The 15917-nt window shown below is 47.2% G+C and overlaps 1 protein-coding gene across 1 annotated transcript in view; it reads left to right on the top strand.

The window, feature by feature from the left end:
• Positions 1-15917, top strand: part of CERS3 (ceramide synthase 3) — a 73427-nt gene that overhangs the window by 44845 nt on the left and 12665 nt on the right. Inside the window, exon 9 of the mRNA XM_006924152.1 lies at positions 2099-2252. Within this exon, the coding sequence (XP_006924214.1) occupies positions 2099-2252 (154 nt within the window). The remainder of the gene's footprint in view (positions 1-2098; positions 2253-15917) is intronic.

Here is a 15917-nt window from a genome sequence, read left to right as displayed (position 1 = left end):
AGTTGAATAGTTGCAGTAGAGACCAAATAGCCCAGAGGCCTGAAATATTTACTGTCTGTCCCCTTATAAAATGTTTGCTGACCCCTGATGTATGTTCATTGACATGGAAAGCTCTCTGTAACTTATTGAGTGATCAAAGCAGGGTACAAAATCGCACGCGTTGTGTGATCCCTGTTACATAAAATCATGTGGTAATGAGGGAGGGGGAAGAAGCACCTTAAAGATTATTTTTAGAAGAGATATCTTAAATTACATTCACCAAAATGTGCTGGGTTCCCTGAGAGTTGTGAAATTTTAGGTGATTTTTATTTACCTCTTTATATTTTTCTATAATTCCTAAGTTTTAGAAAAACATTTGCATAAGGAAAATGGATGAATGGCTATTAGCTTTGTTATATAGAGTTCAGAGTTTGTATAATTGCTTTTTGAATAGAAGAAGATCTCGAACTGATAATTCACAAAAGAGGAGCTAAACCTACTAGCATAGGGAACCATCAGCATTGCGAATAATGCCATTTTTGTTTTGTTTTTCAAATTAACAAATTTTTAAAACCCACTTGATCCTGGTTGGAGTTCATTCTATGAAGCTCTTCTTTAAGAATTTCTAAAAAATTGTTATAATTTTAGAAAATAATTTGGTAAAGACTTAATAGCTTTTAATATATACCTTGAACGTGTATACTTTTAACGGACACCTCGAAACAGTAATTTTACATTGAGGAATATATACTTCTAAAGAAATAACCTTCAACTTGGGAAAGGCTGCGTACACCAGGTTGTTCAAACAATGTAAAATGTTTTTGATTCGAAGCTAAATGGAATTGAACAGAAAAGCATCCACCCCAGTATATACGCCTTTAAGAAATGAAAACTTATAATCACACAGAAACTAGAACGTGAAGACTTATAGCGATTCTAGTCATAATTGTGCAAAACTGGAGACTACGCAGATGCTCTTTAATAGGTGACTAGATTAAACTGTGGTACATCCAAACAACGAAGGGACATTTAGCACGGAGAGGATCATGCTGTCGACACCCACAGTGGCGTGGGCGAATCTCACGGGCACTGTGCTGAGTGAAGCAAGGCAGACTCCGAGCTGACAAACCGTGTGATTCCATTTATATGGCCCTCTTGAAAAGACAAAATTAAAGAGATAGAGAACTGATAAGTGGTCGCCCAGTGTCAGGCATGAGGGAGCGTGTGACTGTACAGGAATAGTCCAGGGTTTTTGGTGGCGGTGGTCACACAAATCGAAGCATGTATTATAATTCATAGAACTGCACCCCAAGAAATCATCAATTTTACTATACGTTAATTAAGAAAATGAACTATACATAGGAAAAAACTGGCAGATAATACACAAAAATAGCAATGTTATTCGTTTAATTGGTGGTATAGTGTGCAGTTTCTTTATTTTCCCAATTTTATGTGAATAAATTATTTTTATAATCGGAATAAAATACGAACAGACCTACCCAGGAGCTCTAAAATCACAGTCGTGGATGAAGTGTGGGCAATCAGCCGATGGGGCTGTGCATCCTGGGCCACGGGCAGCTCCGACTGTGTCCAGGAGTCTGTTTATGAAATTAATAAAGCATGCAATTCACTTTAGAAAGCGAAAGTGGAAGTAATAATAGAATTTTCGCTTCTTGAAAAGCCTCTTTTATCTGGACAATTTATTCTTGTAGAATTCCCCATGTACTTTTGATGGCAAATAAACAGGATTGCATCATAAGGCAACAGTAACCCCCGTGTAAACATGCAGAGCTGGCAAGGCGAGTAGGGTTAGCGTTGCGGTCTTCTTTTTGCAAAGGAGAACTCGAGCTGTAGGGAGGAACGTGGAGTGCAGGCTATGTGGCTATAAAGATTCCATGTGCTTGAACTTTCCTCCCAGGAGGCAGACTGCACTCCTTTGTGGCTTGCCAAAAATGATAGGAAAAGTAATATTATCATTATCGTTCTCTCTTGAGAACTTCCTGGACATCATTAGAAACGAAATACATATTGCCTTGGGAGAAAAAGTATTCGTTTTCTCACGGAAAATTCGCACGTTCTTGGACGGTCGTGAAATACTCTCATCTGTTCGGTTTTTCAGGATTTTGTATTGCACGCTGATTCTGCCTCTGCACTACCTGGAGCCCTTCTTCTCATACATCTTCCTCAACCTGCAGCTCATGGTCCTGCAAATCCTTCATCTTTACTGGGGTTACTTCATCCTGAAGATGCTCAAAAGATGTATATTCATGAAGGTAAGGGCAGTCCGAATATTCTTGTTCTTAGCAGGTGGACTTCAGCGCTGGATGGACGGTGAGGCCCGAATACTGGAACGTTAGAGTTAAGTTAGGTAACCAGAATTCCTTTTTTTTTTTTCTTGTTTCAATCATTATTGATAAAAATTTCTATAAAATATAGCTAGCTTTGTCATTAAGTAGGTCTTTAGGGTGCTTTTAAGAAATTGCCTTTGTTAGACAAGGACAGGTTATTCAAAAATCGTAATCTAAAACTTTCTCATTGCTTGTTAAAGAGTCCTAATGTCTAATGAGTCTAAATTCACTCTGGTTTGGGACAAGCTGGATGGCGATAGCTGAGTAATATTTCCAAGCCTTATGCTCCCATTTTCTGAGCGTCTAAGTCACGCAGAACGCTCTCCCCTCAAGCTTTCTCTGGCTCTCTGAAATATGGTCCATCATTTGGCCGTACGTTTTTTCCGAAAACATCTTATTCCCTAAATAACAACAAATGGATAATACGTTTTTGACGATAGATGGTTTTTATGTTTGTTTTGAATCCAGTTCTGAATGTTAACTTGAGAACAGAGGAGAGGACGGCTTCAGAAATGAATAAGAGGCAATCAGTGCCTTTGGGGGAAAAGCCCAGTCGTCTAGTGCGTCTAGTGCGCACTACTAGCAAAGTGCTAGCAAAGTGCTAAAGAGAGGTCGCGAGGACTCGCTATGGAAGACAAAAGAGAAATTGACTCAAGGGCACTGGGTAAAGTGTCACTGACTAGGCAGAATTTGACTTGAGCCTCTAAGGCAAGTTAAAAAACCTCAGATCACAGCTGCTTCTTTGTCTGGAAATCAGACATCTAAGGAAATTATAATTAAGGCTCTCTCAAGGTGAAAGTTACAGCCGCCTCAGTTTCGGGGTCCATATACAATACAGCATTGTCTCGTAATCAGAATGAGTGACTTGTATGGGACGGATTTGCTGGCATTTGTCGGATGAGCTCATTTTCGATCAACTGTCTGATTAATTCATTTTCCTACCGTAGTAAATGTGTCTCGATGATCGCTGAAGAGTTGACAGGTGAAATAGACATTGCTTCTAGGTGTGGAGGGGTAGGAAATTGGGCTGCGTCTGGATTCATCTCAAACCGAATCCTGAAAGTTTTTTGTTTTTAACTAAATTCCCGACTTGAGCTCGTTTTTCTGCGAACAGACTCTCTTCATTAAGATCGGAGTGCCAAGGAGTTCCACTGAATGCTTCTGGTTCACTAATATTCTAAACAGTTTTTCTATGATCTCAGTGCAAGTTATTTTATCTCTAAGTGACTGATCAAGTCAGAGTAACTGATATAAAGATAAGAATTTGACCAGTCAGGCAACTGTACATCCAGGGGCCGGAGGAAAGGGAGGACACCGAACCGAACCTGTCCAAATTTGGGTCAAGCCTTCCTGGGGTCGCCGTCCCTAGGCAGAAGTGGGTTTCTGAGTAACTGGTGAGTGACGATCGCGACAGGCCTGGAAGGGAACCAGGCCGAACGAAACTTGGAAAGCAGACTCACTCTCGTTTGGTTCCATCCTGGCTCTCATGCGTCTGACTCTGGTGGGTCGTATGGGCCTAATTAAACACCCCGTGGGGCGGAGAGCTGTGGACGGGAATCGCTGTACTTTGGAAAAGCTGTTTTCAATTGCGATTTGACAGCGGCCGCGGAGGCCCCCACAGCCCTGATCATTGCAGGAGGATGACTTCAGCTGGCTCGCTTGTGCGCCCTGTTCTCCACGGCAGTGGCGAAACTGGCTGAGAAATGAGCTTATTCCTCCAAAGCCATAAAGCTGCCTTTCCAAGGATGCTATTTCGAGGCACAGCCGCATCGCAAAGGGGAGGAGAGGGGAGAGGCGGGAGCTGAAATTAGAGGAACAACTAGCAAGTCCGTTTTCGTCTCTATTTAGTAAATAGTTAGCATTTAATACATCCCTCAATTATTGTTGCTGAGGTGACTAAGTCTTGGATATGTATTAAATAGAATTGCGGAGGTTTGTAGGCCTCCAGGAATTTCTTTTAAATCTTATACAGAGATTGAGAATTTGTGCTTTCAGTTTTTTCTGCCTGATAGGCCCTTAATAGGTAATTTTGAATATGCGAATGCATACGACACTTGGGGAACAAACCACACTGTTTGGGGTAGAAAGTTACGAAAGAGTTTATTAACCTTTTTCTGGTCTCCATGAGTTTGCGTAGTAGACCAAAAAGACAAAAGTGATTATATTTCTTAAAAATAGGGATTTTTGAAATAGTCGCATTATTTTTCCTAGACGATAGGGTCATTGCAGGCATACGATGAATGAGGACCATCCACCATTTGCTTCCGTCGTCAAATACCTTAAAATAATAATATCACTGTACTCCCAGGACACTGACATATATATACCAGGGCTAGGAGGCATCTTGCTGCCTGCGAACAAGACTTGGCCCTGGAAATTAACTGGTTTCTATAAAATGGGTGATTTCGTGATGAACTACCAGCCCACGCACCAGATCACGACGTATGATGTCACGACGTATGACGTCATAGATTCATCTCGTCATTCCCTTTGCAAACAGGAAAACTGGTTTCAGAGTAAATTAGAAGGAGCATAGCAGGCTTTCGTTTAATATTACCTAAGAGAACGCGATTATCCTTGAGCTTTTATTTTCTCCATCCTAAATATCGTTCTGGGTGCTGGCCAGCGCCAGTGTGTCTCTGTGACATCGTAGGCTGGTACACAGCCAGGACGAGGCGGGAGGAGCTGCAACGTGTAGCCATTAGAGTCGAGGTGGAGAAACTAGCCTCTTGGCAACCTGCCCCAGCCATCTGCTCCCGACAGGCAGCGTCTCTTACGGTCACAGAATGACACGTGACTCACGCCGAACTGTTTTAGCTAAAGAAAGCAAGCTGTGACATCAGTGACATCGCATCTAATAAACACGAGGAAACCGAGGCCTCCGCCGCACGCATGGCAGTAATTCCAAGGCAAAGCCAAGGCTAGAGCCCGAATCTCTTAACTTGTGATATTTCTCCTTTTTTCAGTTATTCTTCATTCAAATAATTCTTCTCTATTTGAAATAACCAGCCAATTAATTTAAAATGCTTGCATGAAGTAAAAAAAATAGTGACTACATAAACAAATTGAGTAATCAAGATCGTACATTAAAATGCAGCACAAATCTTTGAACTTACGTTTGGACTTTTTAAAAGCCTAAGAAAAATGTTTCGTAATTATTTTTTTTATCCCAAAGGACTTCCTAGTAGAGCAGTTAGGGTAACAGGTAAGGGTACAGGTAATAGCTGAGGGTAAAGGCACTTGGAGGTTCAGGTCTCAGCTCTCCCGTCCACCGGCTGTGTGATCTATTCATCACCTCAGCGTCCTCACCCGCAGAATGGCATGAGGCTTTGCGTACCTGCCTTGGGGGATAAAGCCCGTAGTATCGGTGTCCAGCACATAGTAAGCACAAGGTCGTTGTCACTTGCCATCGTCATTATCATCATTATTAGTAATCGAGTTCATCGTGCCAGATCACAGAGAGCCTGTGAACTCCAGGTAGCCTGGCGGTTGGCTGTCAGTCAAGGCCTCTCTCACGTCCCTCAGACGCTGCAGCTGGCATCAGGCGTCAGCACCCTTGCCGAGCAGCCACGCCCTCCAGTGCCGGCTTCCTGATCTGTCGCCTGCCAGTTGATTCATGACTCACATTCTCTGTGATCCCTTTGACACCGTCTCTCAGACGTCAGCGCGTTAGGGAAAAAACACCAAATTTGTAGCATTCAGGAGGCCTCCAGGTGTCTTTTGTTGGTGGATAATAGTGGATGACAAACCTGCCCTTCGCCGAATGAGACATCATAAAAATACCACACAGACGGACGATTCAAGTCGAATATTATAAAAACACTCTTGGTTTATATTTCCAGATTTCTGAATATTTCTATAGATGAACTAGCTTAACCATCTATTCAAGAAACAACAGTGGATATTGTAAACTTGTAACGACAACAGAAATAACCGTGCAAAGTTGCTTGGCTTTAAGAGTTTCAAATTTGAATATTGTTCCCTACTGTAATACATTTGGCTCAGCCCCAGAATAGAGAATGCTATAGAATTCTAGAACCGGGAGAGACAGACCACTGGACCAGGCCACCACGACTCCTCAAGGCCGGGGTACTGCGGATTGTCACTCACTCCCACGCAGTAGTGTGCTCTCTGTTTTACAGAGGAAGGGAGCGAAGGTGACCGAAGAATTCACAAGACTGAGCCAAGGTCACAAGCGGGAAGTCATGCGACTTCAGAGGCCACGCTGGCTCCTCTGCCTCCCTGGTAGACCTGCGCTGTGACCCCGTGTCCTCACGACATGAGTCACGCGCTTTCCCCGTGTGTGCGTTTCTCTGCGTGTCTATTTTGTGTGGCTTACGCCTAGTTCTCACAAACTTCGTGATCTTGTCGATTTACTCGGTTAACTTTATCTTTATCGTCACCTTGCAAACAGTCAGTGAATGTGGTCCAGCTCCTCGTGGAGGATGCCCTAGGAAACCCTCGTTATGGTAAACCCATTAGGGGGGCCTCCGGCTTAAAGCAGCCACAAACCGGGGGTTTTATCACCTTGAAAAGCTCGAGTTGTTTCACCCTTTTCCCGTTTAGAAAAAAAAAAAAAAAGTGACACATCTCGGCAATGGCGTTAATGTAACGTCACGCGTGGGAACGCTATGTTTTCTAGGCTTTGACATGTTCAGCGTCGAGAATGACCGTATTTCGTAAAAACAGAATGCTGTTTTCTAAAAACAGAATGCTGGAAACGATGCCGTTTGTTTCCGAAGACCATCGATATACTAGAGCCATGCGAAAATTTTAGCAGAAGCGAGGGAGTTCGCAGCACACTTTGGGGGTGAGGTGAGGACTGTCGTCCGCGAGTTATGTCAGAGTCAATGCTGCAGCCATGAACACCGGCGGCGAGTATTCTCGGGGCAAATGGAAAATGGGTTAAGGAGTAAAAGATCCGATCGCCCGCATGGCTCTAAGATAATAACAGAAAGAAAATGCATAGCGCCGGACGCAGGGCCCACGGAGACACTGGCCCCTTCCCAGCCCCCCGCCCACACCGGAATTCCCGTCATCCTGCCCTTGACCGCGGCGGCCTTGGTCACAGACCCACAGGCACAACCGGGCACCAAGTGAGAGCTCCAGAGGATGCGCGCCCTCGCGTTCACTATTGGAGACGGTCGTGGAAGGTGGGGTTCACCTGCCGAGTGGAGAAACGGAGCCTCGGAGGCCCCGAGGCCGTGCCGATCGGGACCGGAACCCGCAGTGACATTTTTCTGCACCGCAATGCCACCAGGGCCGTTTCTTCCGCTGGGATGTTCGGTATTTTTTTTCTCAAGCTAGTCGGAAATTCTTGTATTTTTTGTTTCTAAAACGTTTCTCTTTCTGTTGGGACAGTTGTCACTGCACACACCCAGACGCTGCCGATGACAACAGCGTGTCTCTTAATTCCGGGCAGACTGACCTCCGATGGAGAAAGATCACATTAGGTTTTTTTCCCATAAGTAAAACAAGATTTTATCTCAGTTTCTTCAGTCCTCCCTCCGTTCCTTTGGAACTGGGCGTGAAAGCGGTCAGGGCCTGCGGCCCGGTGCCCGCTGCTGGGTGTCTAAAAATGGCGAGTGTCACTAGCCTGCAGCTGAGCGCCTTTCGCGCCCGCTCCTCAATGTCTTAAGTGTTTTCTAAGAGTGGTTTTTAAGGTACTAGTTCTTCAGAGGTACTGGGCTCCGCAGGTATTTGATTGACAGGAAGTCAGGTGACGCCGTCATCAAGTGAAGGGACCGGTTCAAATGAGACCTGTCCAGCGACAGCATTTTTAAGGATAACGGTGGGGACTCAAATCCCAGTTTTCTTTCCTCTGTCCCAAATGTTGACCCTGGAGGTCCCCTGAGCCACTGATCCCTCTTGCTGAAGATGGGGGAAGAGCCAAGAAAAAAGAAATATGACATGATTTCGCAAAAATGGAATGGATCTTGATATATTCACGAAAGGAACAGTGACAACTTATATTGCGATTTGGTAGAAGTCTCTAAATCTACTAAACACCCCCCGAAATCTCCTTTACCTACCTCTCTGGGTGCAGGATGGTATGAAGAATGTGGAGAAAGTCCGGGCTCTGGGAGGACCCCAGGATTCTGGCTGTCCTGAAAAAGACGGTGACAGGGGGTGGGCGGAGCTCGGCGCAGGTGAAGGAGCCGTGACACAAGCTGCGCCAACTCCCGGTGGCCACCGCGTCTTCCCTGTGCCAGCTGTGAGCGTGTGTGCGCACGCGCCTACGCAGGAGGATCTCGGGGGTGCTCTGGGGTTCTGCGCCTGTGAGGACGTGGAGGGAGCTGGCCCGGGCAGAGGGGGATGTCGCACAGTGATGTAGTCACAACGAAGGCGTCAGCCAACCCTGCAGAGAGCTCTGGAGCTCGGCGGCCCCAGGTGAGGCAAAGGGGCTGGACCTCTGTAGCCCGACATCTCGCTGTCCGCGGTGTGGACTGCCCTCTGGAGAGGAGGCCTCGCTCTGGGCTCGGCAGCCACCTTCAGGCCAAGACAACAGCAGAGAGGGACACAGCCCTGTGCCTCCCACAGCTGGGGGTCACAGCCGTCGTCCGGAGGGGCTCTGGGCTGTCCCCTGCGTCCACGTGGCCTCCCACCTCTGCTCGCCCTACCCTGACCTGAAGGCCAGTCCCCACGAAGAGGACAGCGGTTCCCTGCGCAGGCGGACAGACGGGAATCAGAGGGCGCGGGTTCCCGAACGCTCTGGAAACGAGGCCTTACCTACGAAGTCATCACTTGCTTCTTACCTTCTGTCTTCGCGTGTGTGACCTGTTCCCATGGGGTCTCCGATGTCATGCGCAGTTACAGCATGCGCTGCGCCCACGACCCTGTCCTTTCCATTCAAGGAAGCTTTCAGTTCATGAGCTCGGGAGGGAGATCCTATCCTAGGGGTGACTGCGCTCACCTCTCTCTCTCTCTCTCTCTCTCTCTCGTAACCAACATGTATTGTCTTCTTTCTTTTTATTTTCTGCAGAATCCTTTGGTCTCTTATTTCATTCCTTCATTTCATTGCTCATATTCAATGCCACGTCTTCTCTGTACACCCGATCCCTCCCGTAAGCTCTCTGCTCCCGGCCACCCTTCCTGTCTGTCCCTCTCCTCAGTAAGGCCAGGTCGCAGCCCATGCCTTGGTGTCCCATCTCTCTCTCTCTTCTTCTCTCTCTTCTGCATCCTGCATCCCTACCTCGCTCATGTTCCGACCTCCCTTTCCCCACTTCCCCGGCCACAAGCTAGCGGGCTGTGGGAGCTCGTTGGAACTTGTATGTATTTTTCTTCTTTTTATTTTAATTTGAATGATGTTCCCCGTTTCCCAGGAAAATGAGAGGCACGTGTCCATGTCGATCCTGTAGTTGTTCTCAGAGAGCGGGAGGGACGTTTGGAATTGGCTTCTTCGAAGCCAGAAGTCCTCAAACTTAGGTCCTTAAAGTGTTTTTAGCGACGGGCTTCTTACCACATACCTCACGAGTAACCCTGACGATGCGTCCGTTATGGAGAGCAGCTCAGAGCCGCCCCCAGATGCCAACCATTGCGTCCTCCACACGCATGGCTCCGTCCACACAGCCATACCCCCCGCCTCTTCGCCTACCCCATCCCGCTCCGGCTTCACGGTACCCAGATTCTCCTTTCTAGATACGGTCCGACGACAAGGTCACGCGGGTCCGAGGTCTCTTTTTGTGAAAACCCTGCCTCTGTCGACAGCTGAGTTTTGTATCGAGTTGCCGGCTGTCACATTGTGCCGTTAATTCGTATTGACCTTGAAATTGATTACAACCTCTGAGTCTTCTTCAGACGTTTGGGGACTGTCTGGTAATGGTGGCGGTTTTTGTTGGGAGTTACGTTCCTTCTCGTTAAACGTCATTTTGCTTGATCTGCTTACCATTTTGTTTAAGAATGGGAAAACAGGATCTTTTGTCTAAAAGGCCTGTTAGGGGAATTCGGGACTGTTCCATATAAGCCAGCTCGCGAAAGAAGTTATCGTTATTTTGCCTTGTGTATACTTTAATCGGGGGAGGATTACGATCGTATTTAAGGCTCATGCAGAATAAGGTGAGCCGCTCACAGCCAGAAGGTTGTCCAGGATCCCCTCTCTTATTTCAAGCCAACTTGTTATCCACGAGCTCTGTGGCTGCAGCTGACCACAGTGACCTGTGCAGCCTTAAAAAGCAAACGCTCACAAGGCCAGGCCAAGCTCAGGCCGGCCAGTCAGCTCCTATGGGGTCAGCACCCAGACCTCAACATTTTTGACGGTTTTCCTCCAATTTAAGTGGCTCTAACGCGTGTCCTCGCCACTGGCAGACAACCGTCCCTGGACGTCCCTCGTTTACTAGATCTGCTTTCCGAAAGCAGAGACAGCCTCCGTCCCCACAGCTGTGGAGGCGCTTGAAGTGACCTCGACCGATGCGCCCATCTTGCAAATTTCAACAAGATTTTCACGTTACCTTGATGTTCTAAAAAATCTTTATAAATGAAAATTCAGACCTGAAACAAGCCCTCGGAGAGTCTTTGTAGAAAAGCAGAATTCTTGAAATAGTACATTTCTCTGGAGAATTAAAGTCATGACTCATTTTACAAGATGGTTTACTAATAATTTTTAAACAGCTGTCTACAGAAAGTGAGAGAGACACGCTGGTAATTTTATATTGCCTTTTTGGACTGAAAAGACTCATGACATAGCGACGAAGGAAATCAAAATCATTTCGAATCATGGAATTTTAAAACTCGAAAGACCCTGAGGCAACTCTCTGCTTCAACGACTTCCTTTCACAGAGAGCGGCCGTGGAGGGGCAGTTGGTGGCCCACGAGCAGCCTCGGCGTCACCCAGAGCTGCTCCGAAATGAAGTATCTCAGGCCCAGCTAGAGACCTCTGAATGAGGGTCTGTATTTTATCAAGACCCCTCAGGGCTTCATACGCACATGACAGTTTGAGAAGCACTATCCTCGAAAATTCATATCCCTCATAACTAACAGGAAATTTCCATGTACTATGGCCAGGTTTCATAGAATCCAATTTAAATTTAATGCAGCTTCTTTGAGGAGAAAAAGAGGAAAAACTCAATTGTTTGTTTCAGTGACCTTGTCAACTTGGGTAACGAGAACTAATGTAATAAAAAGGAATGCATTTTGATGGTAGTTCAGAGAATTGGACTCTATGACTGAATACACCCTTTTTTTCCATACAGTTAAAGCTAAAAGTTTGCTTGCAAAACAGCATAAAATGCTTATTCTATTGTTCTTTGTTTGATTGCCAGCTGTGGGTTTAGACGTGGAGCCATTCGAATAGCAGTGGGATTTTATGAGTCATTCATGACCTCCTGGGCTTTTGACATGACCGTCGAACCACAGAGTTCCAAGAGGTTCGTGAAGGCATTTGAAAAACACGGCTGGCTCTACAATTCGATTGGAACCGTAGTTGCAAATGTCATTCCCCGAGCTGTGTGGAGAAGCTATGGCAGAGCCCACATTTACTTCCAATGAGTTACTATCCTATCGGCATTAGTATGTATTTTTTTGTCATCGTCAGAATTTATTTTGTTTGGTAAACCTTGCGATACTTTTTCAGGAATACAGACCAAGGCCAGACACTTACCTTCACTAATCGACAAATCGTGATTAATTAATAATGGGACATATGTTCTGAAATCTTAAAATACAAGGACCAAATGACACGAAAATTAAAGCTAAGGCGTAGGCATCAGGGTTGTTTGACTTTAAATCGTTTGCGCTCACGTTTTCTTTTGGCGGAGATGAAAGTGGTCCGTCTCGTATCGACTGAGCGGTGCTGGGCGTGCGACACACACACTACGATGGGGGGCGATGGCTTCGGATAGGAGTTTGTCCTATAACATAAACGAGATGGCGTGGGCTTTCGATATCGTGTCGTGTGAAGATCAATGGGAGGAGATGGGAATATTCAGCCTGAAGAGGACTTGACGATCTTTAAATGTTTGAAACATCGACCAACATTTGCGGGAAGTACAGGCTGCTTTCGGGCGATCACCGTAATTATGGAAAAGCAGAAGGAGCGTGCACGTCTTTTTCTCGAGTTATTGAAAGGGCGGAGCAGTACCGAATAGAAACTAAGTGAGGTGAGTTGAAAAGTCCATCGCATGCTTTGGGGCGCTGTTCTTTTTTTATGTAACAACCCCCTGCATCTCAAACGCAGCCACTCCAAACCAAGCTACGGGCGTCTCCCTCCTGGACTGCGACCACAGCCTCCTGAGTGCTCCACCTGCGACCGATCTGGACACGCAGCGGCAGGGGACACTGTTGTATGTACACCAGCTCCCCCATCAGGCCAGAAGTTTTCCGAGGACAGACGCCTCGTCTGTTTTGGTCACCGATATGTTCCCTGCACCCTGAGCAGTGCTACACAATGGCTTCCAGCTGGACTTAGAAGTAAATTTGAACTTCTGACCTTGACTGCGAAGTCCGTGATCTGGCTCAGGCTTGGGCCCCGACCCCACCCTGGCCCATGCTCCGGGTTTCCCACTGTGCGTTAGCTGCTCCGGCCTTTCTGACCCCTAAGCGTGCCAACGAGTTTCCCACCTCAGGGCCTCTGCACACACACGCTGTTTCTTCTTTTCAAAATGTTCTTTACCGCAGTCTTCCCCGACCACCGGCCAGTTGTCCATCACCTGTGAGTTCTACTTCCCAGCACAGCCTTCCCGGCCTCACCCCCAGCTAAGTGGGGTCCCCAACGTGGTATTCTCTGCTTTGTACCACTTATAAACGTGCAATTATTTATCTACCATTATGTGTTTGATCGCTTAGGGTTTGTAAAAACGTTCCTTGAAGACAGTTTTGCACAAGGCACGGAACTCAAGAAATGTTGTTTGCAATAGTGGTTCTTGACCGGGGTGATTTTGTCACCTGGGGACATCTGGCAATCTCTGGAGATGATTTCCGTTGTTACAATTGGTATCTGGTAGACAGAGATCAAGGATACTGACCGCTAAACCGCCTGTGATGGGTAGAACGGTCCCCACACAAAGAATATTCCCAAAACACTCCTCGCCCGCCCGCCGGCCGGCGCTGTGCCGTACAGCGCGAAGTGAGCCTGGGGCAGGAAGAGCCTGCATTTCCTCAGATGTAAATCTTGGCAGTTTAACATCACTGATGCGCTCGTCACCAGCAGCCTCCGGCCATCGCAGTTGGAAAGTGCTGATGGATGGAGACAGTGAGATTGGCGGTAATTGTTCATTCGTCACTGAGAGAAAACGGTGGTTTTTAGAGCAGTGCCGTTTTCGGTGCCTTCGCGGTCGTGCGCGGTTCGGGCTGGGCAGGGCGCGTGGGCGGGAGGGCTGGCCGTGTGCCAGAGCTGCTCTTCATTCATTCTCGGTCACTTAGTGACCTTTCTCCCTCGGTTTTTACCTCTCACCCCCGTTGAGTGTTGGATCTGAGCAGCAGAGCCGATCCCCGCCTCCCGCTCTGCCTGCACTCACGCCTTCCTCTCCCCGGGAATCTCGGAATCCAAGTCTGAGCCACTCAGCTTCTCATCTCAAGGTCAAGTCCAAGGTTGCTATGTGTTGAAACAATGTCTTCAGCTCCGTAGTCAGTCTAGGACACTGTTTCTCAGCTTCCATCGCCCCAGGGCACCCGAGAAACTGATATTTCTGCAATGCCATGGGGTGAATTTGCATGGCCGCTCCCAGCAGCGGACTGGGTCCCTGGTGGCTGTGCCAAGGGCCAGGCCGCTATCTCGGCATGTCTTAAAGCCCGCCCGGCACGTCGGGTGAGAGACGCTGGTGTAGAATAGCCTCATTCTACTGAACCCACTGAGCTCTGGCCAGTAGGCGGAGTGTAATATGTTTCCTTATGAACATGGATGGGCTGCTGGATTGCAGTCATCTGCGAGCAAATTCTGTCTCGTCAGCCCCTAGACAAGGTCAGGTGATTACTCATAAATCTTGCCAATAACAGCCACCTGGCTTCTCTGAGCAGAGGAAGCAGCACCGTCCCACTGGAACTACCCGAGGTGGCCGTCACAGGCCTTGCTGCAGGTTGGCAGGGGTCTTTGGGGATACAGCCGCATGCGGCTGCTCTCAGAGGGCCAGCCTATGTGGCACAGCATGGCTGGCTGCCGTGCTGCGGTGCCTTGAGGTCACAGGCAGGGGGTTGTCACAGGCTTGCCGACTGGCCGAGCCAGCTCAGACTGGATCCTGCCACAGAGATTTGATGTAGCTCAGACTTGCCGAAGATGACAGCTCAGGGACCTGTATCAAAGAGCCGCGCTGAGTGCAGCAGACTGGGAGACAGGCATGCTCTGGACCAGCTGCGTGGACGGTCCAGCCGTTTGCTGAAACGTGGCAACCGGAGGAAAGGCGGTGTAAGGGGAGGGGACTAGCAGTTGGTGAGACCGTCACCGCGGCCAGGAGATTGTCTGGCTCTGATCGCTTGAGTTTGTCACCTGGAAGAGAGGTCCCACGGGATGTGACTTTGGCAGCCACCTGCGTTCAGATAGAACTAAGGCTGTGGCACGAGATTTGTTCATTCACTCACTCGTCGAACATGTACTGCATGCCCGCTATGTGCCCGGCGGAATCACCGAAGAGGAACGAGAGAAGAAAGATGTCACGTCCTGTGTGTCCCCCCCAGCCTGTTCCCTCCCGCTCTGCAGAGGAACCGCCGCGGCCGGGGCCTTCCACCGCGTTTTTATATGCTTTTTGTGTTTGGATATCGCGATGAATGCTAGACCATCGTTTTCTGGTTTTTAACCTTTACGTAAATGGTAAGGACTAGTGGATATAGTTGATCTACACTCCCTCTGACGTTATTCGTGTGGGTGCACGTAGCTGTAGACCAGTCCACTTAACTCCGCGTTACGCACTATCACCCGATTGCTCTGCAGTCTGTTTATAGTGTCCTTATATCTGTCTCCTTGGGGACGCGTGTGACAGTTTCTCTCTAAGCGAACTTGCTGAGCCAAACAGTTTTTCGAACCAAGTGTCTGGGAATTTCTCTGTCCCCACATCCTCATCAACTTTTGGTGTTGTCAGACATTTTTGTTTTTTTTTTTTTCGATATTTACAAGTTTGACAAACACGAGATTTCGTCTCCTTTTAATTTGCATTCTCCTGGTTACCGAGATCGAGTGTTCTGTATAGTTTGTTAATCAGAAGTGTTGCCTTTTCTGTGAAATGCCTGCCCATATCTTTTGCCTGCTTTTCTGTCACGTTAGATTTTTTTCCGTCTTAATGGTGCGTATGAGTTTTTCGCTGGATGCTAATATTCGAAAGAAACTTTTAACACTTCAATCTTGACACACGTTTTCTGGGCTACATATTTAATCCTGTCTTGCCATGGTTACTTCCTGAGTGTTGCTTACTTAAACCCCAGTGTTTTTTGTTTGTTTGTTTGTTTTTTCCAAAATGATTTGCATACCTTTTTTTAATTAGAGTTGTGGAGCATTCAGGCTACAGAATCTAAAGCTTTTTGTAAACATCGCAAAATGTGGCAATTTCGAGAATGTGCTCATTTTAATGGTTTACATCCCCGAAGCAAAGTACATTTCTTTAGTCAAATCATTTTCCACTTCCTTCGCAATTTGGTGATTACCAGAGTCTGGTGCATTTTATATATATA

The sequence above is a fragment of the Pteropus alecto genome, unplaced genomic scaffold, assembly GCF_000325575.1.
Source record: "Pteropus alecto unplaced genomic scaffold, ASM32557v1 scaffold59, whole genome shotgun sequence".
Classification (NCBI taxonomy): Eukaryota; Metazoa; Chordata; class Mammalia; order Chiroptera; family Pteropodidae; genus Pteropus; species Pteropus alecto.
This window is presented reverse-complemented; position numbering and strand designations above follow the sequence as displayed.